A 13,284-nucleotide genomic window follows, 5' to 3' on the forward strand; every position below is an offset into this window, starting at 1 on the left:
ATTGCCTGGCTGCAGGATGAAAGGCTTAGGTCAAGATGTATGAGCTTATGGTATATAGATGTGTAGAAATTAGGACTAAATGAGAAAGAAACCCTGATATACTAGGCTACTTTTTCTTCTCCTCCTCCCCACTACTGCTTTTCTACCCCACAGGTTTGTGTAAGCCATTTTCAAATCATCCACGTCTTTCCCTAGGGCCCCTTCTGAATGTGAGCCCTTTTTTCTGTCTCCATTGTCTGAGCAGACCTCTCTCTGCCCCTGCACCTACCTTCCATTTGGTTTATGTATATACTTCTCTCTTTACTGAAGCTTGAGTTCTTGCACAGAGCTCAGCTTTGGACATGGCTGAAGTTCTTGAGCTCAGGAGGAGGGAAGAGGAATGGGGAAGAACAACTAGGTTCCAAAATGGGCATTTTTCTGTGTGTGTGAACTTTTAGGAGGTAGCCTTTAGGTAATGATGAGGAAATATTTTTGTTATAGCAAGAAACAGAAGTTGTTTATATTTTCTGAAGGGGGATTTTTGCAAGAGCATTGCCTTTGCTTAAGGTACTAACAAAACATGACTTCAACCTAATTTAGAAGGATTGGTTTTAGATCTTTGTTTTAGCCTATGCAATATACAGCTGTGCCTGTAGAATGTAGAAATCTATTGAGTCAGTATCTCTTGTTTGTCATTGAAAAGGTGAATGTGGAAAAGGGGGGTATTCTACATATAATTATTTTCACTTTGCAGGGATGATCATTAGAGATTCAGTAGCTGGCATTTTTATTTCTGAGTTAATACCAAGTTCTGCCTTTTTGTGTTCACTGTTTTTCCAATAACCTTGTCTAGCTGAGCTTTGATGAAAAAGGCATTGTTTTTGTCTGTGCACATGTGTTTCTGCACTCAGTTCACCTAAATTCTCATAGCAGCTGAATTGCACGGAGCATTCAGTTCTTGTTTAATACTCATATTAAGCACTGTAGTATTGTTAGAAAAGTCTACTGCAAAAAAGAAAAAGCTATTCCTTTAGAGGAATGATGTGAGATGTGATCAGGGCAGATACTTGTTACAGTGTCTGTTTAAGTGTTTTGGGAAACATCTATGACAGTTTCTAGCTCCTGATATTTCTTCAGTCATTAGATCTCAGGGGGTTGTTTCATTTATCAGTGAGGTCAATGATAATTTACATTCTAATTAATAGTGTTTTGCTACTATAAGATGGGGAAGTAGAGGCACAGAGTTCAAATGAGGTTTTCAGCAGGTCAGTGCCAGAGCTGGAGAGGGCCTCTCTGGGGTCATTATATCCACTGAGAGTACTATTTAATAAACTGATTAAATAATTGGATGATGCAAAAACTAGCATCTATATACTATCTTTTATTGTTTCTGAATGTGCCTCAGGAGTGCAGTTATAAGCAGCAAAACAGATACTCTCTAAACTCAGAGAACAAACTGATTTCTCTATTGCCAAAAAATGATGAATTCCATTGTTTCATAAATTAGTTAGTTGACTATATTTATTAATGTGAGCTAAGTCGTGTCTTCTATGGTACTCCAGTGCAAAAAATGCTGATGATGTGACAACACAATCTGTTATCTGAATTTCCATTTCAGATGCTGCTCATTTGATGTGGTTTGAAAGGCTTTATGTGTGGCTACAGTGCTTTGAGAAATACATTTTATATCCAGCCATAATACTGAATGCACTCACCATTGATGCTTTCTCAATTAGTAAATACAAGAAGCTTGGTACACAGTAAGTAGATTATAACTCAAAGCATGTGATTTGTAGAATATTTGGTTTTAGACTGAAGACTGAGAAATTGAATTTGTTTTTAAATAAGCCTGTAATCTTGTCACAGTTTGCTTTCATGCATATTAGTTCAAAATACAATAATCATTGGCTTTGCTGCAAGAAAAATGCAAAACTATCTTAGCACACTAAAATATGTCTCCAGTGAGAGAGAGACTGAAATTAAAAGATTAAAGAGCTATGTATAGATATATATGGAAGGTCTAAATGTCAATTAAAAGCAAGACACAGTATATCAGGCTGCAGGTGTTTAATGGGCATAAACTCAGTGGGGTAACTAGAATTAATCAGATGAAAATGAGAAATCTAGGCTGGATATCAGGAAACACTTCCTAACTGAGGATTTTTAACACTATGCTGTAGTCTCCCAAAGGAGTTATGAGAGGCTTCACCATACAAGTCTTTTAAGGCTGAATGAAATATTAAACAGTGTAGAAAGGTGGGTAGTCCTGCATTAAGAGTGGTTTCAAAAAGGTGGGGGTACAGGTTTCGATGAAGTCTGATGTCTTAGATATTAAGAAGAACTGGTGGTGCTGATCCACGGTCTCACAGTATGATCCTTGCAGACAGCCTTTTATGGTAAGTATTTTAGTCAGTGACTTGCCTACTGCAGATATTCAGCAGGCTTAGTGACTGCAGTATCCCCAGTGAGCAGAGTTTCTGCAGTCTTTTTATCAGAAGGATAGTGATGCAGATGATAAAACAAAGACACAGCCTCGGAATGTTCCAGTAGCAAGAAAAACTGCTGGGAGTGGGGAGAGAGTTCCTTGGTATCCATAATAATACAGATTCTTAACTTCAAATATGAGATAAAAGAACTTTGATGTAAAAAAATACATGTTGATTTAATTACTTTTCGAGGAGCAACACAGCTTTAGGAACTACACAACTATAAGGAAAAGGCAGCCCCTGCTTTTAGGCATCCCCTTTTGTTTGAAGCTTGGACTAGGGCATTAGTCAAATTTTCTGCATATTTCTCCCAGACAACTACTTTTCCTGAGAGACTCTCACCAGTCACTCATTGATAGCCTCTCTAGTTCCCCACTGACCTTTTTTCCCCTCAGGCACTTGGAAGATGCTACAGCCCAGGTGCTTCCAGAGTTCAGATGTATTGTCCAGGGTGACACTGAATCCACACTTATCCCTCTATTTAGTTCTGCAAGGCTGGGAGAATTAAAAGTAGTCAGAATGCCATTTGTTACTAGCTAGCAGACGTGACTGAATACATGCACAGAGCAAATATGTAGGGTTAGGAAGGTGCTATTTTTACATAGTCATTCCTCCAAGCTAGATTGCACTTTAAAGTATCACCTCCCTCAAGTGTTCAGAAGAAATGAGTCAGACCCCCAGAAGTCTTGAGATTAAAGAAAGTAATTACATTTGTCTGCCTCTGATTGTTTGGCCTGTGGGGGAATACCACAGCAGTCCTTTCCTTCCCCATCCCCCTTGTTCTATGTGATCACCTGTGTAAAACCTGCTTTCTCCTTTTCCTTGTAATTCTGGTCTATGTGTGAAACTCCCAAGATCACTTTTCCTCTGGCTCTCCTCTTTAATACATTCTCCCTACAGCTGCCATCCAAATGCCACATGCAAAGCATTCATATTCTTATCCCACCTCTTTCTGAACTTGGTAAACCCATGAGGCATCCTGGATTCTCCTTGCTACTTCCACATACAGTGTTACTGAGGGTTTTAATGCATAAATACCTGTTTTCTGTTGCTGGAACATTCCTTACTTATGGACCACCCAAGAATCAGACTGCATCATGCTGTAGGGAAGGGAAGATACTCTCCCACTCTGTGTCTGAAAGTGTCTGAGGTGGTACATTTTGTGGGATTTGATGTTGAAGTTTTCCTCAAATTGAATTTATCTTTTAAAGAAGCTTCAGCTTGCTTTGTGATTTAAGGGACTGCAGCAGTTTGCTTCTTAAGGAGGCAGAACAGCTCCTTTATAGTCAGGAGTTGAACTTTCCAGACCCTGATGTGCTGGTTATTAATAGGACCCATGCAGGCAGTGCCTGCCCCTGTTACCTGCCAAGAGGCACTGGAAATCAGCCCCTCTTCTCACACTCCCTTAAATCTTTTCCCAGGAGTTAAGGCCCCAGGAAAAGCACCTTGTGTGGCAGTATTCTTAAAGAAGGACTAACGAGCAAATTATTTTTTGTTATCTCTGAATGCATTATTTTGTAAAGCGTCATTTCTTGGTGAAAGTTTCATCATGGTAACAGGCACAGTGACAAAAAAGTCTTCCTTTTGCTCTATCATCTCTAAGTTTCCATGTGAAAAAATCTCCATGTTAAAAGAATTTTCTTCTTTCTGATAAATTAAAGACAGATGAAATACAACTGATTCATATAGGATACACTGGGATGGCTTCTGTTTGCTTCAGAATCTATTTAGCTTAGTCATTAGGTTTTCCATTCAGAAATGTGAGGCAAATTAAAAAGAACAGTTTTGACAAGGTGGAAAAATAAGGTCATCTTGGTGTTTCATTCCGACAGTAATGCCCTGCTGATCCTTTAGAATGACCAGCACTCAAAGTTGCATATGCATTACGGGACATAGACAAAAATGAATAAATGCCACATAAAATAAAATCAGCCTGGAAAAGTGGAATCTTGCTAGGATGGTGAAAACCTGTTGAGAGCTTTCTAGCCTGCCAAGCGTCAGTCATGGCAGCAGGTATTCTCCTGATTAGCAGCAGGATGAAGGAAAATGCATGGATGAACCTTCCATGCATTTTGCAAATACCTGGCCTACTTTCTCACTCATTATACATTGAAATCCCCACATTTTGGAACACATAGGTGCAGTGTAATTTCATCTGATGAATTACTATGTAGAATAGTCAACTTTCTGATCAAGAACAGTAGTAAGAATTTCAAACACTTCACATCTATGTGTATTTCTATACAGAATTTTGGCAGCACATAATGAAATTACAAGTAAAATTATAAATTCTGTCATCAGATGAAATTTCTTGTAATAAAAAAAAAATTGCATTTAAGGGATTTTTTTTTCAAATTAGAGTAATGTATTAATGAAAGCGCCAAGGTATTTCCTGGACTGAAATTTTATTTTAAGAGGGATATAAAAATGTCTGGTCCAAATTCTTGGGTTCTAGTAGCCATTACTACTCTTTGTAGTACAGAGTTTGCTCTTTTTTACAACTTACAAATGTGTCATAATGATAAGGGAAAAATACAAAATTTCACGTAAGTGAAATAAATGTGGTGATTTCATATTACTTCTGTATCCTTTTAATAAATATGTAGATTTAGATATGCATAGCAGTCTAAAATACATCTGGTACAGATATTTGTATTTAAGAGCTTTGTAATATAATGCCATATTACTTGATTAGGTTTTTCTCTCTGCTTTTCTTACAGCTGTGACATTATCCTGATAACAGTTGCTGGGATGAAACTCCTCCGCTCCTCATTCTGTAATCCTATTAATCAGTTCGTTACTTTGAGCTTTACTGTGATCTTCTTCCGATTTGACTACAGAGACATTTCAGAAAATTTCTTGCTGGATTTCTTCATGATGTCCATTGTGTTTCATAAGGCAAGTTTTAGAACTCCTATAATTTCTTTGAAAAAAAAATACTTTCAGTGCCACCTGGCTTATCAATACATGTTAGGACTTTTTAGAAATAATAAATGCATACCTAGACTCAAATTATTTGTATTGTAGAGGAAAAAAAATCAGTTAATTTAAAAAACAGGCTTTGATAAAATTTTTTTCTGGCTTTGTGTGGTATTTTTCATCTACTTTTTGTTCACATGTTGCTATATAAAGTTCAGAATTGTTTTCAAGAGGAGAATCCTCAATGAGTTTGAAAGAGCCTCTTGGGTCATTAGTGCAGGACTGCCCTCCAGATCAATTGCCTGGTGTTTTTATCTCTGTTTCCTTTGAATGCCTCTAGTGGTTGACTCAACAACTTCCTTTGGGAAATTATTCCATTATCTAATCACCCTCATGATAATAAATGTTTTCCTAATGTCAGCCTTAACATTTTTCTTTTCCTATTTGCAGTCTGTTATCCTTGTGATGCTGCCCTTAACCTTAACCTCAGTGCTCCTTCCTCTCTATTACATTAACTCTTGAAGTGTGCTCCAGTTGAGTTTATTAAAAAACTACCAAACCCTTTCTGCATCAGTCAGGTCAGACCCTGTCTTTGTTAGGAATCTAGTGTTTTACTGAAAGAATTAGGCTTAACAGATACCTTGAGAAAACCTGAGAAAGTACTGAAGATTTGAAAATATTCATCCAGGGGTAATTCTAGTGAGGTGTTAGGTGTTTGGTTTTGTTGTTCTTTGTTTTATATTTGGTTTTTTGTTTGGTTGGTTTGGTTTTTTTGTGGGGTTTTTTTTTTTTGTTTTGTTTTGTTTTGTTTTTTTTTTTGCTCTGGCTTCTTTGCTAGGTTTCTTTTCCTAAAAGATTCCTACTATATGTGTGAGAGTGACCCAGTTAGCATCCCTTAGTTGGTGAGAGAAGAAAGACATGGTTCCATATTGATTGCTGCATGTGCTGTGGAGATATTTAGCCCTTCTACACAAGGATCATCAGCTCATACTGCTGTCTATGCCTACCTGGAAGTTTCAGGCTTCTGATGGAAAGGTCCAGTTACTTGGTGTTATGTTGGGCATTCCCAGTCATTTAGGGAAAGAGTGAAGGAGAAATTAAATACTTTCCCTGGTTTATTTCTGTGCTGCTTAAGGGACGATGAGAAAGGAGGAGTCACAACTTGGTGAAGTAACTTGAGCTCCTACTTTTTGCTAAACTCTTGGACCACACTCCAGCAGAAGCTTCACCTGCTTTGAGCCTTCACCCTCGGAACTGTTGTTCTGCTTTCCCTCTGCTGGGGTGAGAAAGCAAGGGCTGGGGAGGAAGGGCAGAGGAAGAGGATTAGAAGAGATGAGACAGAACTCTGCTTTAACAAGATTCCCCTCCACCATACTCTGATCCTAAAACAGGACTAGAGTAGTTTCTTTAAGCTTCTTAGCTTAGACTGAAAGATAACCCGCGAAGGCGATGCAGGGTTTGCTCGCATTATGCCACTTTTCAGTATTTGTTTCATTACTGTGTTCTCTAGAGAAAGGGGTAAATTTTTGTCTCCAGAGAAGTTGATCACTGCTAAGTTCCATGTCTGAATGATGGTTTACTTAGTCCTAAAACTCATTCTCTAAAAACCTCTTTACAGGATCAAAAAATTAGCATGCCAGAATTGAAAGTTCCGCTATTTAATTATTTTGAAAATGTTGAGCATATCACAAAATACTGCTGTGAATTATTTCATACCTTTGTAAGAAAGAGATACAAAGTCTTTTCAGTAGGTTTTTTTACAGTTACTTGGGTAGATTGAAGCTACTGTTCACAGTAGAAAGACTAGTGTTAGCAATGAGAATGAGATAATGAAGGATGCTTATTAAATTAAGCAGAGATGCTAAAATAACTACACTCTACTAGACTGCAGGCTGTGCTGCAGACATGTTTTGAAAATGTGGTTTTAGCATTGATCTTCCATCTTCATATCTAACAATACCTGAAATTTTGCGGGTCAGTAGTTCAGCAAGTGGAATTGTCCTTGTTCCATTTAAATATTCTACGTCAAATGGTTGAATTATTTATATTACAAAAGCACATGCACAGTTTCACAATGATCATTAGATATAATATGAAAAATCACACTGCAGCTAATAGCAATTAAATACCTTTTAATTTCAAATCATAAAGGGCATAACTTTTCTTTACCCTAATTAAGAATTGAGCTTTAATTAACTCAGCATTGTGGAATTTCAGTAACGGATATGATCATTTGAGGCAATGATGATGTGTGTTTATTTCATACTATGGTCTCCAAGCAAGCTGCATCATAGATTCTCTCTGTATTTCAGTCATTTTTATGTTTGCACTTATTTTTTAAAATACAAACAAAATCTAAAATACTGTCTATTACTGTCACCTTTAGCTATGCAGACGTTATTACACAGCCATGACTGATTTTTGTTTGCACCTTGGAAATGTCAGTTTGCCACTCTCTTAATTAAGGAACACTAGAAGCGATGTCTTAGTCACAGTGATGGCAATTTTTAAGCAAGCTTACCCCATAAAAAGCTTTGCATGCTTTCAAAACATGGTGGTAATATTTTTTCTTCTACCAGGCAATGGGGAAGAAAGAATCTCAATTCAACAGACATTCACAACTGCACTAGTCACTCTTGATGCAGATTATATGGAATAAAACTTTGCTAATAATGTTTTGTAGATTATTTCTAAATAGCTCACTGATTGTGCTTCCCTTGTTTTCCCCATTGTGGTGTTAATTTAATGTAATTTAGTCAAATCAGAAACTCCAAATGAGCATACCGCTCCTTGAGCAAGCTGGGACATGGAAGTCCGAATTGCTGCTCACAGATTTTCATCTCTCTTAAACACAACACCCACACTGAGGTAACACAGAGAACGAGAGAGTCTACTCAGTTCTTTTCCTGAGAATTTTTTTAATTTTTTGTCTTTTTAACATCATAGAACTTACTAATGTCACACAGTTAATTCAATTCTTTTTAAAAAATGATTAGCTATTTACATTTTGACAATTTACAGAATGTGAAAACACTAAATGTTGATTTAGGCATACGCAGAGTGTGCTATTTTGTATTTCAAATTGCCTTGGAAAGGCAGCAAGATAAACATTTAGGAAATATTTTCTTACTTGTTTTTCAGAATGATTGCAGCTTTTAATTCAAGTGAAACAGGACTTCTCCATTTTTCTTAAATTAAGACTTTCCACGTAGCAAGACCAAGTTGTGTCCTTGACTACAACCTGGGAAGCTTTTGTCCAAAACTGCTGTTGTCTATAATCTTTAAATAAGAACTGGCCTTTTAAAACAGAATGGCCTTTTAAAAGTTTGTGGTTACTCATTCAACATGTGTGGGTGTAATGCTGTGATGTATATTCTGCAGGAAGTCAAACCAGATAATCAAGACAGTCTTGGTCTACATGACTCCATGTAAACTTTTCAAATGAGCCAGTTGTTATCCCTGGATGTTTTAGGAGATAATGCCAGTGCAAAGGTTAATAAGAATGTTCATATTAAATGAAAATGGAAACACACAAAAAACTGAGAACATATTCTTCATAAGCATAGCAAAGATGGAATATATAATAGGCCTTAGAAGATTTCTTCCTAGACTTATAACACTAGGAAAAAATCTGAGACTCTTTCTTGTAATAAAGTAAAAAAAAAAAGTGGAAATATTAAATGGTTTGATTAGTTTATTTGGAACTGATGAAAAGATGGACCTTTCTTCCTTTCTTTTGCTGTCTACTGGCATAATATTTAACTGAGGAAAAGCTCTAACATATGCAAAAGCTATCAGAGGAAGAGCATATGGATGGTTAAGTGATATAGCTCACCCAGTCCATTTTTCTTCAGTGTGATAAAACCAAAAAAAATTTAAAACAGTAATGGACCCAGCACTGCCTTCTGTGGCAGATGTGTGAGATGCTTTTGAAGGGTGTCTGGAGTAGCTGCTCAGGAATGAACCAGTATTTAAGTGTGAAGTAGAAGCGACTGCAAATCATTCAGACAGCAGGAAATATCAGTTTGGAACTGGCTGAATGTTAAAAAGGATGCTCAGAGCAAGACTTGTCCCCAACTCTTTTGCTGTGCTCTGTTAAAAATGTGATTTTCCGTTTCATCCAGTACCACAGGCAACCTCTAAATTTTGCTGGTGGGAAGGAGTCATAGTATCTCCCTGAACTGCTTTTGGAACCTCAAGCAGAGCTGATGTTGAGCTGAAGGAGCAAAGACAGCAAAAACCTCTGTACTGTGGCTGTGGATGCTCCTGTGCTTATTAGTGTGCTCCTGGCTACTACAAAAGCCTAGCAGGAGGTTCTTGCCAGTCCCTTCACCACTGGGAGCATGCTGCTAAACTGGCTCTTACCAGCAACTTTTTCATCTCTACAGCACAGCTGAGAAATTCTACTTGTTCTTTGGAATACGGGTTTTTGACAAATCTGTGCAGCTTTCTTTAAGCCCTAAAGAGTGAGGCATCCCTAGCTTGCACACTCATCTACCATACAGATCTGAATGGGAATGATAAGCCCAAGTGCCATTAACCTTCTAATGTACAGGCCTACAACTTCTTAGCTCTTTCATTGTCTTATATGTTACTGTCACACAGTTTAATGGTCTCCTAATTTGTGTGTGTATGTGAACTAATTAGCAATACAAAAATATGAAATCACCTTGTATTTTCTTATCATCAAATCTTCTGAGGGTTCTGAATTTGTCTTCATGCATAAGGCAAAATAATCAAAGAAGCAGAGCTTGTTAAATTTGCCTTCATTAACACTGAATTTATTTGCCTAAGTACTCTTATTCCTGCTGAGCTCACTTAAATATACAATTTCCCTGTTTGATATTTTTTCTTGTTTCCCAGAATACATTTTCCAGCTAAAAAGGAATCCACGTTTTTATAAGAATTTTTTCTCTTTCTGTATACTTCTTTCTCATATAGTATCAAGACCACATGTTTATGAAAGATGATCTTTGTCAAAGTAGATCCAGCTAATGCAGCCAGTTTGTAGCAACCTGGCAGACCTTTGTTGATCGGGCTTAACTTTCAACATCTGCAACACAATCCCTTGGACAGGAAAGAAATTGTGTGTCATCTTGTTTTCCTTCATTTTATGAGAAAATGCTGCCAAGTGCATTGACCTTCTTGGTGCTTTGTTGAAGTCAAGTAATTAACCTATTGGATCTTTTTATTGCCTTTGTGGCAATAAAACTCTTGGTTAGCTGGCATGTCTCATTGATTTAGGTGTGACTTATAATTCAAAAGCCTCACTCTTTTTCCTTTCCTCTTCTGATTTTTCATCCTTCTCTAAATCTGATGTTTCACTTCAAAGCTTCTGGGTCTAAGTCGTTAATTCATATTTTAATCCATTCCTTGCCATTTGTGCATACTGAAATCCAATGTCTTAATCATCTATACCCTTTTGGCTCACAGCTGTTTCCTCAACTTTTAATATCTGGCATATAAACCCTTTTAAGACACTTTCTGCTGAGTAAAATACCCAAGGCTACATTTGATATTTGACAGGATAATCCCAGTGGTATTTTCCATAGACTCCTTAACTCTTGGGCACTGTACAGTTCATGTTTCCTCTTAATATTGGAGGAATGGTTTAATTGAATTTTCATTCAGCCTTCTGTCACTGACCTCTTTGTCAGGCTTCATTCATTACACTATTCCAAATTTACATTTTCTCTTTTTTTTTTTTTTTTTTTTTAATTTTATTTATTTATTTATTTTATTTTTTTTAATTTTCTCTAGAAGGGGGTAAATGCATTTGGGGGTGCAGGGAGATATGCACACACTCCCTGGGTCAGTATGCCTCAGTATGCACTGAGGTCTATGTTCACGTGCATTTATGCTGATAGAGGCCTATTCTGTCTGTGTTATGCAGGCACTGAAAGAGAAATCTGGAGTACTGCAAACTTGGTGTTTTTTCTTATGCCTACTTTTAGCATAGAATGCTAGAATGGCTTGGATTGGAATTGGCTTTAGATACCAAGTTCCAACTCCCCTGCTATGGGCAGGGACACCTTCTACCAGATCAGGTTGCTCAAAACCCCATCCAACCTGATCTTGAACACTTCCATGGATGGGACATCCACAGCTTCTCCAGGCAACCTGTTCCAGTGCCTTACCACCCTCCTAGTGAGGAATTTCTTCTGAAAACTTCATCTAAATCTCTTTTAGTTAAAAACTATTCCCCCATCTCCTATCACTTCAGGCCCCTATAAAACGTCCCTCTCTCCAGCTCTTTTGTAGGTCTGCTTTCGGAACTGGAAAGCTGCTTTAAAGTCTTCCTGGAGCCCTCTCTTCACCAGGCTGAACAGCCCCAACTCTCTCAGCCTTTTCTTCATAGGAGAGGTACTCCATTCCTCTGAGCATCCTCTGGACCCACTCTAATAGGTTCATGTCTTTCTTGGGCTGGGCACCCCAGAGGCCGATGCAGGTTCCTGGTGAGGTCTCACCAGAGCAGAGCAGAGGGGTAGAATGCCCTCCCTGGCCCTGCTGCCCACGCTGCTTTGGATGCAGCACAGGACAAGTTTGGTTTCTGGGCTGAGAGTGCGCAAGGCTGGGTCAAGTCCAGCCTCTCATCCACCAGCACCCCCCAAGTCCTTCTGACAGGGCTGCTCTCTTATCCATTCTCTGAGCAGCCTGTATTTGTGCCTGGGATTGCCCCAACCCAGATGCAGCACCTTTCACTTGACTTTGTTCAACTATGTGAGGTCTGCATGGGCCCAACCCTTTTGAAAAGGAAATTTCTGGGAAGATGCAGTCTTGGCAGAATCCATGCCTGTGAAGGCTTTCCTGAAAATGCCTGAATCAATGCAGCTGATGAGTGCACTCAGAGCTGCACTGATTTATTTTGCTTGTCTGGCCTTCTTCATATTAAGCTGATGAGCTCTGATCGTGTCCTTTTTGCCCACCTTGGGGTATATGTGAGTCTGTTTTTCTCCAGTGCCACAGGTTCCTTCCCTGAGCTCTTGCTATCAGCTAACAATGTAGGAAGAAGCAGCATCTGCCATGAGCAGATCCAGGGCTCTGTTAGGTTTTGTCATCATCTTATTGTCATAATCCTTATCATAATTACATCTGGCTAGCATTTAACTTCAATTGTAAGGCTTTCAAGGCTTGCTGCTCAAACTGCTTAAAACATGCCTGTTTTGTACAGTGTCACTGTTTAGTGCTCAGTGTTGTGCTTGAGGAATATATTCTTTCCTCCAAGGTTTGATATCAGAGACTTAGACTGATTATATTTTAATTCTCTTGTATGTATTGCATTAGACAATGATTTTGGAGCCCTCTTTATAAAGGCTTCAAGGGTCTGCGAGCATGTGCAGATAAAGACATCCTAGAAAGTATTTGTTGTAAGTTCAAACACGGCTGTCCAAATACACCATAGAATGTCACAATGACTTAAGACATAAGCATTAAAAAACTTTAGTAAAGGTTTTTAATGCTCCAGAAAATCTTGTTTTACAGGATTCCATAAGCAAAGTTTGTTAAAATGGTATTAAATAAGAACCCAAAAGTCAATGATTTGCAAAGCAAAGCCATGAACAATAATAAAATTATTCCACCAAGTTTAATTTAAAGTCCTTAAATGCATACATACTTACAGCTTTTCCCTCTTGATGTAGATTCATTTTTATTGATATTCCAAAAAGAAAATAAAAATATACCAGTAGCTATTAGAATTTAATTCTGAAAGCTGGAGTTTCTACTTGATCAGAATTAGCTTAACATGAAGAAGCAAATACTCCTCTCAGAGTCTCAGTTCAAGTCATCTCAAGGTCACAGGAGGAATCTAAGGAGGAATATAAAGAAATACCTGTTCAAACTAAATAATTTCTTTCTGCACTTACTTTTTAAATCTCAATTTGTGTTGCATGTAGAGCAT

General features: G+C 37.9%; 1 protein-coding gene across 5 annotated transcripts in view; it reads left to right on the plus strand.

Annotated features, from left to right (window-relative positions):
- PCNX2 (pecanex 2) overlaps positions 1-13,284 on the plus strand; it is a 149,766-nt gene that overhangs the window by 72,970 nt on the left and 63,512 nt on the right. For all 5 annotated transcript variants that reach the window (XM_085576784.1, XM_085576786.1, XM_085576785.1 and 2 more), the window contains 2 exons: positions 1,598-1,739; positions 5,186-5,363. In XM_085576784.1, the coding sequence (XP_085432910.1) occupies positions 1,598-1,739; positions 5,186-5,363 (320 nt within the window). The remainder of the gene's footprint in view (positions 1-1,597; positions 1,740-5,185; positions 5,364-13,284) is intronic.

Source organism: Lonchura striata, chromosome 3 (assembly GCF_050655825.1).
Source record: "Lonchura striata isolate lonStrDom1 chromosome 3, ASM5065582v1, whole genome shotgun sequence".
NCBI lineage: Eukaryota > Metazoa > Chordata > Aves > Passeriformes > Estrildidae > Lonchura > Lonchura striata.